Source organism: Ranitomeya imitator, chromosome 9 (genome assembly GCF_032444005.1).
Source record: "Ranitomeya imitator isolate aRanImi1 chromosome 9, aRanImi1.pri, whole genome shotgun sequence".
In the NCBI taxonomy this organism is placed as follows: Eukaryota; Metazoa; Chordata; class Amphibia; order Anura; family Dendrobatidae; genus Ranitomeya; species Ranitomeya imitator.
The window spans coordinates 44,971,632-44,988,594 of NC_091290.1; the positions used below are offsets into that span (position 1 = coordinate 44,971,632).

General features: G+C 40.4%; 1 protein-coding gene across 3 annotated transcripts in view; it reads left to right on the forward strand.

Moving 5' to 3' along the window:
• The window catches only part of EPS8L2 (EPS8 signaling adaptor L2), a 230,822-nt gene that overhangs the window by 166,604 nt on the left and 47,255 nt on the right, over positions 1-16,963 (forward strand). For 2 of the 3 annotated variants that reach the window (XM_069738470.1, XM_069738473.1), the window contains exon 4: positions 8,919-8,983. In XM_069738470.1, coding sequence (XP_069594571.1) covers positions 8,919-8,983 — 65 coding nt within the window. Of the gene's footprint in view, positions 1-8,618; positions 8,776-8,918; positions 8,984-16,963 lie in introns of those variants that run through there. The other variant, XM_069738472.1, reaches the window with a different exon arrangement.

Consider the following 16,963-nt stretch of genomic DNA (forward strand, 5'->3'; position numbering starts at 1 on the left):
ATTTTTTCCTGACAAAATCCGGAGAATTCTGCCAGAAATTCGCGTGCTATTTTTGCGCGGATTTCTCGCGGAATTTGCGCGTTTTTGATGCGTTTTTTGTGCGGATTTTTTGCGTTTTTTATTTTTATTTTCCGGAATGACCTTTTTGATAGGAAATCCGCAAAAAATCCGGAAAAAGATAGAGCATGTCCGGATTTTTTGCGGTATGCGTTTTTTTTGCGGAAAAAACGCTAACATCTGCACAAAAAATGCGGAATGCATTCTAAAAGATAGGATGCATAATGTTAGCGTTTTTTTACCGGATTTATAGCATTTTTATAGCGAAATTCCGCAAAAAAAATGCTAAAAATCCTGACATGTGCACATAGCCTTAGTTAGAAAGTCATTAAAGGGAACCTGTCAGCAGGATTGTGCACAGTAACCTACAGACACTGTCAGGTCGGCGCCGATATACTGATTACAGCGATATCTGGTGATGAAATCCGTCTTGTGGTTGTTGGTTAATCTGTATTTTCAATTTTTAGTTATTTATATGCACATGCTCAGGGGCGGCTTGTGTGGGGTCTTCATGTGGTGCTCTGATTATGTATTCATCTGTATGGCTTCTGACAGGTCACTGATCCCTCACTGACCTGCCCCCTAGTTTCCATAATGAATATTATATACAGGTACTTATCACAAAATTAGAATATCATCAAAATGTTCATTTATTTCAGTTCTTCAATACAAAAAGTGAAACTCCTAAATTATATAGAGTCATTACAAACAGAGTGATCTATTTCAATTGTTTATTTCTGTTAATGTTGACGATTATGGCTTACAGCCAATGAAAACCCAAAAGTCATTATCTCAGTAAATTAGAATACTTTATAACACCAGCTTGAAAAATTAATTTAAAATCTGAAATGTTGGCCTACTGAAATGTACAGTATGTTCAGTAAATGCACTCAGTACTTTTCGGGGATCCTTTTGCATTAATTACTGCATCAATGTGGCGTAGCATGGAGGTGATCAGCCTGTGGCACTGCTGAGGTGTTATGGAAGCCCAGGTTGCTTTGATAGCAGCCTTCAGCTCGTCTGCATTGTTGGGTCTAGTGTCTCATCTTCCTCCTGACAATACCCTATAGATTCTCTATGGGGATAAGGTCAGGCGAGTTTGCTGCCAATCACACACAGTGATACTGTTGTTTGTAAACCAGGTATTGGTACTTTTGGCAGTGTGGACAGGTGCCAAGTACTGCAAGAGAATGAAATTTTCATCTCCAAAAAGCTTGTCGGCAGAGGGAAGCATGAAGTGCTCTAAATTTTCCTGCGCTGACTTAGGTCTTGATAAAACACAGTGGACCTACACCAGCAGATGACACGGCTCCCCAAACCATCATTGATTTGGAAACTTCACACTAGACCTCAGCAGCTTGGATTGTGGCCTCTCCACTCTTCTTCCAGTCTCTGGGACCTTGATTTCCAAATGAAATGCAAAATTTACTTTTATCTGAAAACACCTTGGACCACTGAGCAACAGTCCCAGTTCTTTTTCTCCTTGACCCAGGTAAGACACTTCTGGCGTTGTCTATTGGTCATGAGTGGCCTGACACAAGGAATGCGACACTTGTAGCCCATGTGCTGGATACGTCTGTGTGTGGCGGCTCTTGAAGCAGTGACTCCAGCAGCAGTCCACTCCTTGTGAGTCTCCCCCAAATTTTGAATGGCCCGTTCCTAACAATCCTTTCAAGTCTACAGTTATCCCGGTTGCTTGTGCACCTTTTTCTACCACACTTTTTCCTTCCACTCAACTTTCCATTAATATGCTTGGATACAGCACTCTGGACAGCCAGCTTCTTTAGCAATGACCTTTTGTGGCTTACCTTCCTTGTGGAGTGTGTCAGTGACTGCCTTCTGGACATCTGTCAAGTCAGCAGTCTTCCCCATGATTGTGGAGCTACTGAATCAGACTGAGGGACCTTTTACACACTTAGGAAGCCTCTGTAGGTGTTTTTTATTAATTATTCTAATTTACTGAGATAATGACTTTTGGGTTTTCATTGGCTGTAAGCCATAATCATCAACATTAACAGAAATAAACAATTGAAATAGATCACTCTGTTGTAATGACTCTATATAATATATGAGTTTCACTTTTTGTATTGGAGAACTGAAATAAATTAACTTTTTGATGATATTCTAATTTTGTGAGAAGCACCTGTGTATATCTTTAAAAAAAAATCCCCTTCTGAAGGCAGGCGCCAGCGTTGGTGCCTGCACTGCGGCATGATCGCATATATAATGTGTATGTAATCCTTTTCTTTCATGTTATCCATAAATTCCTTAAAAAAAAAAAAAAAAAGTCAGTTTGAAAATGGCGCCAGCCGCGCCTGCGTAGCTGCTATCGGCGATCCGATTGATGTTACTGCACAGGTGCCGGCGGCGCCATCTTGGAGGAGACAATTTTTTCTTTCTCTAGCAAGATGGCATCGCCGACGCCTGCGCAGTAACATCTATCGGATCGCCTATAGCTGCTACTGCGCAGGTGTGGCCGGCGCCATTTTCAAACTGATTTTTTTTCATGAATTTATGAATAATATGAAAGAAAAGGATTACATATAAATTATATATACGATCATGCTGCAGCGCAGGCGCCACCGCTGGCACCTGCCTGCAGAAGGGTTTTTTCCCAAGATATATAATATTCATTATGTAAACTAGGGGGCAGATCAGTGAGGGATCAATAACCTGTCAGATGCCATGCAGATGAATACATAAGCAGAGCACCACATGAAGACCCCCCCACAAGCCGCCCCGGAGCACGAGCATATCAATAACTCAAAACTGAAAATAAAGATTAAACAACAACCACAAGACGGATTTCATCACCAGGTATCATTGTAATCAGTATAACTGCGCCGACCTGACAGTGTCTGTAGGTTACTGTGCACAATCCTGCTGGCAGGTTCCCTTTAAGGAAACTGATCAGTTGGAAAGTTTGTGTTTCTGACTTTCATGGAAAGTATAAAGTAAATTGTTACATTTTAATCTGCAGAATTTCCCTATTGGAATATTAGCCTTTTAATGATTCATATATTGTTCTGTAATATTGGGCAATGGATGGTGCTATTTTTCATTACGCTTTTCCTGGATCTGGTCATGTATCAAAAACGTATAAAACTCGCGTTTTATTAAAAGTTGATTAAAATGGCTTTATGGTTAATTAAGGCATTCCCTTCCAAATACTTTTAATATACTATTGACCAATAAACAAGACACATTTTAACTCCAGCAATTTATACAGCAATATTTTGTTAAAAAACAAGCACCTTATAAAGGCCAGTATATTGTCATTTATACCATCTAATTCCAATTGCGCTATATACGGTAATATTATTTATTATTATTATTTATTGTTATACCACCATTTATTCCATGGCACTTTACATGTAAGGAGGGGTATACATAATAAAAACAAGTACAATAATCTTAAACAATACAAGTCACAACTGGTACAGGAGGAGTGAGGACCCTGCCCGCGAAGGCTCACAATCTACAAGGGATGGGTGAGGATACAGTAGGTGAGGATAGAGCTGGTCATGTAGCGGTTTGGTCGATCAGTGGTTACTGCAGGTTGTAGGCTTGTCGGAAGAGGCGGGTCTTCAGGTTCTTTTTGAAGGGTTTCGATGGTAGGCGAGAGTCTGATATGTTGTAGTAGAGGGTTCCAGAGTAGGGGTGATGCACGAGAGAAATCTTATATGCGATTGTGGGAAGAGGAGATAATAGGGGAGTAGAGAAGGAGATCTTGTGAGGATCGGAGGTTGCGTGCAGGAGACTACCGGGAGACAAGGTTACAGAAGTATGGAGGAGACAAGTTGTGGATGGCTTTGTGTGTCATGGTTAGGGTTTTGTAGTGGAGTCTCTGGGCAATGGGGAGCCAGTGAAGGGATTGACAGAGGGGAGAGGCCGGGGAATAGCGGGGGGACAGGTGGATTAGTCGGGCAGCAGCGTTTAGAATAGATTGGAGGGGTGCAAGAGTGTTAGAGGGGAGGCCACAGAGCAGGAGGTTGCAGTAGTCAAGGCGAGAGATGATGAGGGCATGGACTAGGGTTTTTGCAGATTGATGGTTGAGGAATGAACGGATTTGTGAAATGTTTTTGAGTTGATGTCGGCAGGAAGTGGAAAGGGCTTGGATATGTGGTTTGAAGGAGAGATCAGCGTCAAGGATTACCCCGAGGCAGGGAGCTTGTGGGACTTGGGAGTGTGGGCAGCCATTTACTGTAATGCAGGGGTGTCAAACTGCATTCCTCGAGGGCTGCAAACAGGTCATGTTTTCAGGATTTCTTTGTACTGCACAGGTGATAATTTAATCACCTACACATCATGATTACAGCACCTTGTGCAATGCTAAGGAAATCTTGAAAACACGCATGGTTTGCGGCCCTCGAGGAATGCAGTTTGACACCCCTGCTGTAATGGATAGGTTCATTGGGGGGGTCGCGTGAGATGGGGGAAAGACAATGAATTCTGTTTAGTCAATGCTAAGTTTAAGAAATCTAGCGGAGAAGAAGGATGAAATAGTGGACAGACATTGAAGGATTCTGGTTAGAAGGGAGGTGATATCTGGTCCAGAGATGTAGATCTGTGTGTCATCAGCATAGAGGTGATACTGAAAGCCATGAGATTCTATGAGCTGTCCCAGGCCAAAGGTGTAAATGGAGAAGAGCAGGGGCCCAAGGACTGAACCTTGTGGGACTCCGACAGATAGGGGGCGAGGTGAGGAGGTGGTGTGTGAGTGGGAGACGCTGAATGTCCGGTCTGTTAGGTATGACGAGATCCAGGATAGGGCCAAGTCTGTGATGCCAAGGGATGAGAGGGTCTGTAATAATAGGGAATGGTCCAATGTGTCAAAGGCAACCGACAGGTCCAGGAGGAGGAGGACAGAGTAGTGTTGCTTGCTCTTGGCGGTTAAGAGGTCATTGATGACCTTAGTTAGGGCAGTTTCAGTGGAATGGTGTGACCGGAAGCCTGATTGTAAGCGGTCAAAGAGGGAGCAAGTAGAGAGAGATGGGAGGACAGTTCAAGGTAAACGTGTTGTTCCAGTAGTTTGGAGGCATAGGGGAGAAGTGATATAGGGCGATAGCTAGATACAGAGGAAGGGTCAAGAGAGGGCTTTTTGAGGATAGGTGTGATGGAGGCATGTTTAAAGCTTGAGGGGAAAACACCAGTTGTTAGTGATAGGTTGAAGAGATGGGTTAGGGTTGGGATGAAGACTGTAGTGAGGTTTGGGATGAGGTGGGATGGGAGCGGGTCAAGTGCACAGGTGAAGAGATGCGGTCTTGAGAGTAGAGTGGAGAGTTGATCTTCTGTAATAGTGGAGAAGTTGGTTTTGGAGGTGGAGGGCTGGGAAGTCGGGAGGAAGGGTTCTGGGGGTTGTTGACCAAAACTGTCTCTGATGCTATCAATCTTCTGCTTGAAAAATTAGGCAAAGTCTTCAGCGGAGATAAGTGAGGAGGGAGGAGGGGTGCTGGGGGACGGAGGAGAGAATTGAAGGTGTTGAATAACTGTTTAGGGTTGTGAGACAGAGAGGATATGAGAGATGAGAAGTAGGTTTGTTTAGCTGTGGCGAGTGTGGTCTTGAAAGTAGTGAGGAACTGATTGATTGCGATGAAGTGCTCGTTGGAGTGGGATCTTTTCCATCTGCGCTCAGCAGCCCTGGAAGCTCGCCTCAGTTCTTTGGTCAGGCTGGTGTGCCAGGGCTGTCTGTTGATTTTGCGAGCTTTGGTATGTGTAAGTGGGGCAGCAGATTCCAAAGCTACAGCTATTGTGGTGTTATATAGAGCGGCAGCGTCATCCGCATTGTGTATGGAACTTATGTCTGTGAGAGGGAGGAGGGATTCAGAGAATGAATGTAGGTCAAGATGTTTAAGATTTCTGCGAGGGTGTGAAAGTTTGTGGGGTGGGGATTGTAGACATGGAGTGGAGAGAGATGAGAATGTGAGAAGGTTGTGGTCAGAGAGTGGAAGAGGTGAGTTAGTGAGGTTAGTAAGGGAGCAGAGGCGGGTGAAGATGAGGTCCAGTGTGTGACCATCTTTGTGAGTGGCTGCAGAAGACCATTGAACGAGGCCGAAGGACGAAGTGAGAGATAGAAGTTTAGTGGCAGCTGAGAGGGAAGTGTCAATGGGGATGTTGAAGTCGCCCATGATGATAGTGGGGATGTCAGCAGAGAGGAAATGAAGTAGCCAGGTGGTGAAGTGGTCAAAGAAGGTGGTGGCTGGCCCTGGGGGGCAGTAAATGACAGCCAGTTGGAGGTTAGTGGGGGAGTAGATGCGCACAGCGTGCACCTCAAGGGAAGGGAGGGTAACAGAGGGTGACAGTGGGAATGGGGTGAAGGAGCAGTTATCTGACAGGAGAAAACCAACTCCTTGGCCATGTTTGCTGCTGGGGCGGGGTGTGTGAGAAAGGTGGAAGCCACCGTAAGAGAGTGCAGCAGGGGAGGCTGTGTCAGAAGGGGTTTCGGTGATGGCGAACGAGGTTACGGAAGGTTGTGATAGAGCGTGGATAGGAGGTAGAAATGACTGTGGGAATGTGGTGAGGAGGACCAGGATTTGGAGAGATATCACCAGCAGTTAGAAGGAGCAGAGAAAGTGTTAGCAGGTGGGAGCAGGAGAGGGCATGAGGGGGCTGTCTGTGCTTTGAGACAGAGGATTGTATGTTAAGGAACAGTTCTGAGGAGGAGGTGAGATGGATGGGGAGGATTGAAGCAGGTGTGGGGATTGGGGGAGGTACCCGAAAGTGAAGGATTATAGGGGTGAAAGTGAAAACAAACAGAAACATTGTTACTGTGACTGTTACCTTCAGTTCTCTTCTGGTTCAATTCAGGTTTTAGTTCTAATGTAATCCACACTTTTAGGACACACTTATAGGAATCACACTGCAGACTAAAGTCATTGCAGACTTTTGCTATGCAATATATGGAAAACTAAGTGCGTTCAGGTGTGAAGCAGAGAGGAGTGGTCTCTGCTCATCTTGGTCAGAGAATTAAGAGTGGACCAGATGCATACAATCAATCCTGAGTAAACAAGGTCATAAATATCACAGGGTAAGCTGGGGTTAGCTGAAAGGCATACCATGTGAAAGCTAGGAGCAGAGGGAAGTCTATGTGCAAAGCTGGGTGATGTACTATGTGCACTTCATAGACAGCAGCAGAGCTGGGTGGATAAACATACCGTGTGGAAGCTAGGCGCAGAGGGAAGTCTATGTGCAAAGCTGGGTGATGTACTATGTGCACTTCATAGACAGACAGCAGCAGAGCTGGGTGGATGAACATACCTGTTGGAAGAATATCTACAAGATTTCTGAAAGAGAACCTGCTGTCATTTTTGTCTGGTATAGATGCTGCTGATCTGAATCTGCCACTGTTTTTCTTTTCTTTTTTTGCCTCTCCATTAATTGCATATGGCATAAACCTATTCTTCTTAGCCAAAGGGGTGTGGTTCTCAATAATACCCCATAGAGAGGAGCTGAGGGCCAAACCCACTTGGCTAACTAGAGTAGATTTACATATAGAGAAGAAGGGGCATATTTTAAGAATGGAGAGGTGCAAGAACAAAGAATAAACCATGTCAGATTCATGAGAATACTGACATTGACACCAGGTCCAAGCACCTCAGCAGCTACTTCGAGGCACTGTGCCAGAACAGCACTCCACACATTGAGACCTACATAATCTTACCCACACCCAAAGTAATATACAGCGCAGACCCCCAATCTGACATCTCTGTTGTTTAAAGGGAATCTTTCATCAGGTTTTTGCCACCTAATGGGAAAGCTGCATAATGTAGAGACAGAAACCCTGATTCCAGCCATGTGTCACTTACTTGACTGCTTGCTTTAATTTTGATAAAATCACTGTTTCATCAGCTGTAGATTATCACAAGAGGACTAGTTGTCTGGTGCCATCTAGTCCTTCTGCTCTGTGTAACCCCGCCCCCACACTGATTGGCAGCTTTCTGCCTATGCACAGTGTACACAGAACGCTACAAATCAGTTCTGATATAATAATATCTAGCCCCCATGTTTTTAAGAACTCATCTCTTTTGACAGGCCTATCACCTAAACTCGCCAACCAAATTCTCCCCTGTTCCCTCCTTCTAAATGTTAATCTGCTCCCTCCTATTCATCGGTCTCCACATCCTCCATGTATATAATTATTAACAAGGATGGGTCTACAAACATGGAAGAAGTGATGGAGAGAAAGAAAAACACCACCAGATTCAGAAGAACAGCGCATTTACGCCATGACATATTTATGGCAAGTGACAGGTTCCCTTTAATTCACCAATATTAGGCGCCACATATATGTGATGGGAGAGCTCAGATGTTTCATCGACTAGAGAATATAATCACCATCACTTCACAGCAAGATGGTCCTAGCAACATACTGGTCTCATCAAGTCTCATCCCACAGTCGTAAACCTGTGTCAGACAATCATAAAACATCATAAAGTGAAAGGCCGAGCAACAAAGTGGTTCGTTACCGCCTGCCAGGAACCAAGAGGGTGTAGTCGGGGGTTAAATTACACCAAGGAGGCTGATTGATAGGGGAAGGTGTGTTCCGAAGTGATCGGGTGTTACTTCCTGTACAGAAGGCAGTGGACGAGCAGCTGTCCTGTTAGGTAGCGCGTCTACAATTCCAGGTACAACAGGTGAATTCAGATTTCACCGGCGGATTTCAGGCGGGATCAATGAGTCAATTACAAAATGCCCCATGGGGAAACCCACCGATCCAAGGTAAGTCTACGTCACTCAAGCCGTGCCCGAGAACTGTCGTCACCGACCTTCAAACTGTGTATACATATATATATATACTATACTAATATATACTGTTATATGGACTTCTACTAATATCGTGCTATAATTCTATTACCTTACAGAACAGAGGAAGAAATATTCCAACTCCAATGTCATCATGCACGAAACTTCTCATTACAATGTCGAGGTAAGTGGGCGAATCCCCGGGCGCTGGCAATAGCCTGGATTATTGCACAGGAAGGCGTCGCCTATGGGGATATACATATATATTTTAGTTTATGTTAGTATGTCTCTTGTTGTGTTACTTAAGAGATTCTTTAAGTAGGTTCTTCTGCATGTTTCAATGACTTTATCGATTTGTGAAGGCTACAAGATCTGACTGGCGACCTAATGTATGTACGTTATGTAATATCTGGTGAGCTATATATATACGTTTATAAGACATGGTGATATATATGTGCATACATAGGATCTGTCAATCTGTATGGACATATATAAGCTCTGGCAGTCTGTATGTACTGATATAATATGTACATGTATGAGATTGGGCAATCTAGACATATGTAGAGAGATTTAATAGTAAGATCCCTAGATAGTGCTATATATGTATGTGTGTGTATATACAGATAGATAGATAAAAATATAAATATATAGATATAATGGAAAGATCACTAGATAGTGCTATATATATGCATGTGTGTATATACGGTATATATAGAGAGATATAATAGAAAGATCACTAGATAGTGCTATATATGTATATGTATAAACGGTATATATAGAGAGAGAGAATAGAAAGATCACTAGATAGTGCTATATATGTATGTGTGTGTATACGGTATATATATATATAGAGAGAATAGAAAGATCACTAGATAGTGCTATATATGTATATGTATACACGGTATATATATAGAGAGAGAATAGAAAGATCACTAGATAGTGCTATATATGTATATGTATACACGGTATATATAGAGAGAGAGAATAGAAAGATCACTAGATAGTGCTATATATGTATATGTATAAACGGTATATATATATAGAGAGAATAGAAAGATCACTAGATAGTGCTATATATGTATATGTGTGTATACGGTATATATATATAGAGAGAGAATAGAAAGATCACTAGATAGTGCTATATATGTATATGTATAAACGGTATATATAGAGAGAGAGAATAGAAAGATCACTAGATAGTGCTATATATGTATATGTATAAACGGTATATATAGAGAGAGAGAATAGAAAGATCACTAGATAGTGCTATATATATATGTATGTGTATACGGTATATATATAGAGAGAGAATAGAAAGATCACTAGATAGTGCTAGATATGTATGTGTGTGTATACGGTATATATATAGAGAGAGAATAGAAAGATCACTAGATAGTGCTATATATGTATGTGTGTGTATACGGTATATATATAGAGAGAGAATAGAAAGATCACTAGATAGTGCTATATATGTATGTGTATAAACGGTATATATATATATATAGAGAGAATAGAAAGATCACTAGATAGTGCTATATATGTATTTGTGTATATACGGTATATATAGAGAGAGAGAATAGAAAGATCACTAGATAGTGCTATATATATATGTATGTGTATACGGTATATATATATAGAGAGAATAGAAAGATCACTAGATAGTGCTATATATGTATATGTATAAACGGTATATATAGAGAGAGAGAATAGAAAGATCACTAGATAGTGCTATATATATATGTATGTGTATACGGTATATATATAGAGAGAGAATAGAAAGATCACTAGATAGTGCTAGATATGTATGTGTGTGTATACGGTATATATATAGAGAGAGAATAGAAAGATCACTAGATAGTGCTATATATGTATGTGTGTGTATACGGTATATATATAGAGAGAGAATAGAAAGATCACTAGATAGTGCTATATATGTATGTGTATAAACGGTATATATATATATATAGAGAGAATAGAAAGATCACTAGATAGTGCTATATATGTATGTGTATAAACGGTATATATATATAGAGAGAGAGAATAGAAAGATCACTAGATAGTGCTATATATGTATGTGTATAAACGGTATATATATATATATAGAGAGAATAGAAAGATCACTAGATAGTGCTATATATGTATGTGTATAAACGGTATATATATATAGAGAGAATAGAAAGATCACTAGATAGTGCTATATATGTATGTGTATAAACGGTATATATATAGAGAGAGAATAGAAAGATCACTAGATAGTGCTATATATGTATGTGTATAAACGGTATATATATAGAGAGAGAATAGAAAGATCACTAGATAGTGCTATATATGTATATGTGTATAAACGGTATATATAGAGAGAGAGAATAGAAAGATCACTAGATAGTGCTATATATGTATTTGTGTATATACGGTATATATATAGAGAGAGAATAGAAAGATCACTAGATAGTGCTATATATGTATGTGTATAAACGGTATATATAGAGAGAGAGAATAGAAAGATCACTAGATAGTGCTATATATGTATATGTATAAACGGTATATATATATATATAGAGAGAGAATAGAAAGATCACTAGATAGTGCTATATATGTATGTGTATAAACGGTATATATATATATATAGAGAGAGAATAGAAAGATCACTAGATAGTGCTATATATGTATTTGTGTATATACGGTATATATATATAGAGAGAATAGAAAGATCACTAGATAGTGCTATATATATGTGTGTGTATACGGTATATATAGAGAGAATAGAAAGATCACTAGATAGTGCTATATATGTATGTGTATAAACGGTATATATATAGAGAGAGAATAGAAAGATCACTAGATAGTGCTATATATGTATGTGTGTGTATACGGTATATATAGAGAGAGAGAATAGAAAGATCACTAGATAGTGCTATATATGTATATGTATAAACGGTATATATATAGAGAGAGAATAGAAAGATCACTAGATAGTGCTATATATGTATTTGTGTATATACGGTATATATATATAGAGAGAATAGAAAGATCACTAGATAGTGCTATATATGTATATGTATAAACGGTATATATATAGAGAGAGAATAGAAAGATCACTAGATAGTGCTATATATGTATTTGTGTATATACGGTATATATAGAGAGAGAGAATAGAAAGATCACTAGATAGTGCTATATATGTATATGTATATACGGTATATATATATAGAGAGAGAATAGAAAGATCACTAGATAGTGCTATATATATATATGTGTATATACGGTATATATAGAGAGAGAGAATAGAAAGATCACTAGATAATGCTATATATATGTATGTGTGTGTCTATTTGTGTATATACATATATATTTTAAGAGTATGGTTGATTTCTATAATATGTCATGATAGCACCTATGTATTACAACATTGTAATCAACATGAATTAGATTACTGGAATGGAGTATGTTTAGCTATAGGGTCGTGATATTAGCTGGCTTTTTGAGTCTTTTACAATAGCTCATTAATATTCTGATCTATACAAAGTAGAATATCTGTGAGAAATTGACTCCACATTGCATAACTAGTGCACAGAAAAGCAGGAAAATATATGTGTAATGCTATAGAATACTGATGAAATGGTCATAGTCAGATGAAATGCAGGCAGCTGCAGGCAGGCAGCGGAGAGTCCGCCGGTGACATGTAGGCCGCTCTGCAGGGCAGGGTGCGCTGTGCTTCCCATACCCCTGTGCACGTTCAGCTCAAAGGTTGATTCCTGCAATGTGAGGCCACTCCTTTCAATGGCGCTGGATTGTCCAAAGGTGATGAATAGAGATTGCCAAAAAAAAAAAATGAATTTACAGGTAGAATGACAGGGGCTTGGCAGAGGGCTCTTTCCTGCAGTACTTCACTTATCAGAGTCATCAGAAGAACATTTCCTAACAACTCAATCATCTACGTGAGCTGCAATATATCACGAGTGGCTAATTGCTTCACCAGGTCATTAGCCATAATCAATAAACCAGCGCAGGTCCACTGGAAAATGCGTATTTTAATGTATATTTATGGAGAGTAATGATGTGTAATTCCATGTTTGCACAAATGTCATGTGCAGTCCAGAGTCTTGTAGCTAATTACCTGTACATCTAAAGCCGCACTAATTAACTGTAATTTCTATACCATATTCCCTACTTTTATGGCGTTCCGTCCTACACCCTGGAATAATTTTCTCTTTTGATTGGAATCTATGAATAACAGATCTAAGTCCAGAGAGCATAAGTGTCAAAGAAATAGACTAATTTACTTAAATATTAAAAAAAAATACTATGTGTTTTAGGGTATGTGTCCACGTTCAGGATTGCATCAGGATTTGGTCAGGATTTTATGCAGGTAAAATCTGCACCAAATCTGCACCTGAAGTCACTGGCAGGTCACCTGTGTTGTCCTTGCGTTGTTTCTGCAATGTAAGGACATGCTGCGTTCTGAAAAGACGCGCCGCATGTGCATTTTCGCGGGTCTGCTGCATGCGTCTTTTAATGCATAGTGGAGACGGGATTTCATAAAATCCCCTCCACGATGCTGTAACATCTGGACGCTGCGTTTTTGACGCTGCGGCTCTATGCAGCGTCAAGCACGCAGCGTTTCCTGAACGTGGAAACATACCCTTAGGCTTCAATGACATACCAAAACCTTCATGGAGCCTTTAGGCAATGTGCACACGTTCAGGATTTTTCTCGTTTTGGTTCTGCATTTTTCGGCCGTTTTCCGCAGAAAAAAAACGCTAAAAAAACACTTACATAAGCATCACATCATTTTTAATGCATTCCCCATTTTTTGTGCACATGCTGCATTTTTTTCCGCGAAAAAAAAGCATTTCGGTAAAAAAAACACAGCGTGTTAATTAATTTTGCAGATTTTTTGCGTTTTTGCCGGTATATTATTGCATTGGGAAGCTCCACAAAAAAACGCAAAAAATCCGCAAAAAAAAAAAACGCGATAAAAATGCGAGCGGATTTCCTGCAGAAAGAGTCCGGTTTTCTTCAGGAAAATTCTGCAGAAATTCCTTACAGTCACATGGGGTCCGCACTGCTTTGTACCAAATCAACTGTATGAACTGTATGCACGTCGTGTATCACCAGATGGTGCTGATGTATATTGCTGTATTAGGCAAAAATAAAAAATAAAAGGCAGAACTAAAAAAAAATACAAAAAAAAGACTTTATTGGCTCAAAAAAAATATTCCAGGTTTAAGGGGCTGAAATGTCATGTTTTGAACAAGGAAATTCTCACTTTTTTGCATTTTTTTTTGTGTTTCCGGTTTTAAATTTTTAGCGTTATATATACTTGTTGATTGTGACACCAGGCACCCATAGTGAATATGTCACAGGGCTATTTCCAAGCGCATATGCCAAACCTAACCATTAGATCTAAATTATCCGAAGAACGCCACAAAATAACTTTTTAGCCAAGGATAGGTCTTTATCCATAGAAATTTTCTTCTGATGTGCACATCAAAAATACTCCTGATGTACCGTATTTACAATCAAACGTAAATATGAAGAATCTGGGTTAGAAACCACAATCAATATAAAAACTGTATATACATCAGCATCTGGAAGAAAAAGAGCTGAGGTCATCACCAAGGCACCACTATAATCAATAACGAAATTATCTGTGTGTGTACAATGATTGTCATATAGCCAAGTAACAACATAACTTACAACCAGGGTGGATTCGAACAAGTTTTTGCTCACAGATTAATTTGCAAAATAATGTGATATTTTTCATCACATGTTCTATTATGGGGTAATCTCTCCTCCAAGCATTGCTTCCAGAGAGAAAATTATGCCTTGTGGAATCACCATATAGTAGCACATATAGTATGGACCTGTAGAGACAACATGTACCACCGTAATCACAGCGATTCTGGCTGCAAAACAGGTCAGGTGGCCAATGTACGAGTATGCCACTGCTACATGGTAAGTGAATAGGGTCTCAACCATGACAAAAAAATAATAAAAAGTCTTAACAATTTGGATTTTTTGTGATTTGTTTTTCATAGTCGCGGTACCTTACGGGTCTCAATACAACCCCATTCACTTGCAGTATGCTGCAAGTTAGCAGTAGTGTACAGCAATCTTTGGCAGCACAAGCTGTGTCGCAGCCCTAGCCTAGAGGTAATATTTTTAATGACATCTATAAACAAGTTAACTATTCACCATTATATTTAATTGATGTCATCACAAATTACTTTCTATTATACATGGGAACGCCACCTGCATATAACAGGCTGAAACTGAACAGAAAATATGTCAACTACACAACACGTGGATAATTATATCTCATGTCCGAGAATGCGTCACAAGTGAGCTCACTTATGAAAGATATTTGGTGGTAGATTGTTATCTATCTCCTTTCCATTTCAATGCAAATAGCCTCTTCAAAGAAGAAGAGGACAGGAGCTCTAGTGCCCCTTATTGGAGGTATCGATCCTAAAAGTCAATATTCATCCTTTGATGAGCCTTGCCACATGACTTAGGTTAAGGCTGTGTTCACACGTTGCGGTTTTTTCGCGGTTTTTCCCGATAAAAACGCTATAAAACCGCAAAAAAACGCATACAATAAGCATCCCATCATTTAGAATGAATTCCGGATGTTTTGTGCACATGATGCGTTTTTTTCCGCAAAAAAACCGCATACCGCACAAAATCCGGACATGCTCTATCTTTTTGCGTTTTTTTTGCGGATTTCCCACTCCAAAATGCATTGGGAAGTGTCCGGAAAAAACCGCGGCAAAAACGCGTCAAAACCGCGGCAAAAACGCGTCAAAACCGCGGCAAAAACGCACACGGTTTTCTTGCGGATTTCATGCAGAAAATGTCCGGAATTCTCAGGAATTTTCTGCATGAATTCCTGAACGTGTGCACATAGCCTAAGAAGCCAAACCAGAAACTCCATTTGCAGATACATGCAAAGTAGGAGTTCTGACACATGCAAACACATGCAAAGCAGGAGGGATTCTTTACAGTAAGAGGAGGTAAAATATGAAATGTCCAATTAAAACAGGTAGAAATAGATATATTACGCAATAAGGAAAATCATAAAAGGGCTTATTCAATATTAATAAAACGTAGCTATAATAAAATGAGCTTCTGCTTTTATTTTTGCTTTATTTCCTTAACATTTTCAAGATCTTGGCATGCCATTTGTGAGGCTAAGTTCACATTTTCATTTGCACATTTCATCTGTCTGTTGTGTTTAGATCAGAGGTGGGGAAACTTTTTTCTGTCAAGGGCCATTTATAAACGTATACCATTCTTCAGGGCCATATCAAATGATCAACTTGAAAATTACCCTGCTATATGTGGTCAAACATTTAATTAACTCAGACCTAACGTGATGGCTGGAGCTGCTTCTCTTTGGTGCAACATGTGATGTTAGGTGGTATGGATGATGTTGCTACTCATAAGTGTTTTTCATGGAGCAGCAATATATACATCACTGGTGAGGCTGGGCTGGGCATATACATCACTGGAGACACCAACACTAGGCTGAGCATATACATCACTGGAGACACCAACACTAGGCTGAGCATAAACATCACTGGAGACACCAACACTAGGCTGAGCATATACATCACTGGAGACACTGGGCTGGAGCATATACATCACTGGAAGCACTGACACTGGGCTGGAGCATATACCTCACTGGAGACACTGGGCTGGAGCATATACATCACTGGAAGCACTGACACTGGGCTGGAGCATATACCTCACTGGAAACACTGACACTGGGCTGAGCACATACATCACTGGAGACACTGGGCTGGAGCATATACCTCACTGGAGACACTGGGCTCGAGCATATACATCACTGGAAGCACTGACACTGGGCTGGAGCATATACCTCACTGGAAACACTGACACTGGGCTGGAGCATATACATCACTGGAGACACTGGGCTGGAGCATATACATCACTGGAAGCACTGATACTGGGCTAGGGCATATACCTCACTGGTAACACTGACACTGGGCTGGGCATATACATCACTGGAGACACTGGGCTGGAGCATATACCTCACTGGAAACACTGACACTGGGCTGGAGCATATACATCACTGGAGACACTGGGCTGGAGCATATACATCACTGGAAGCACTGATACTGGGCTAGGGCATATACCT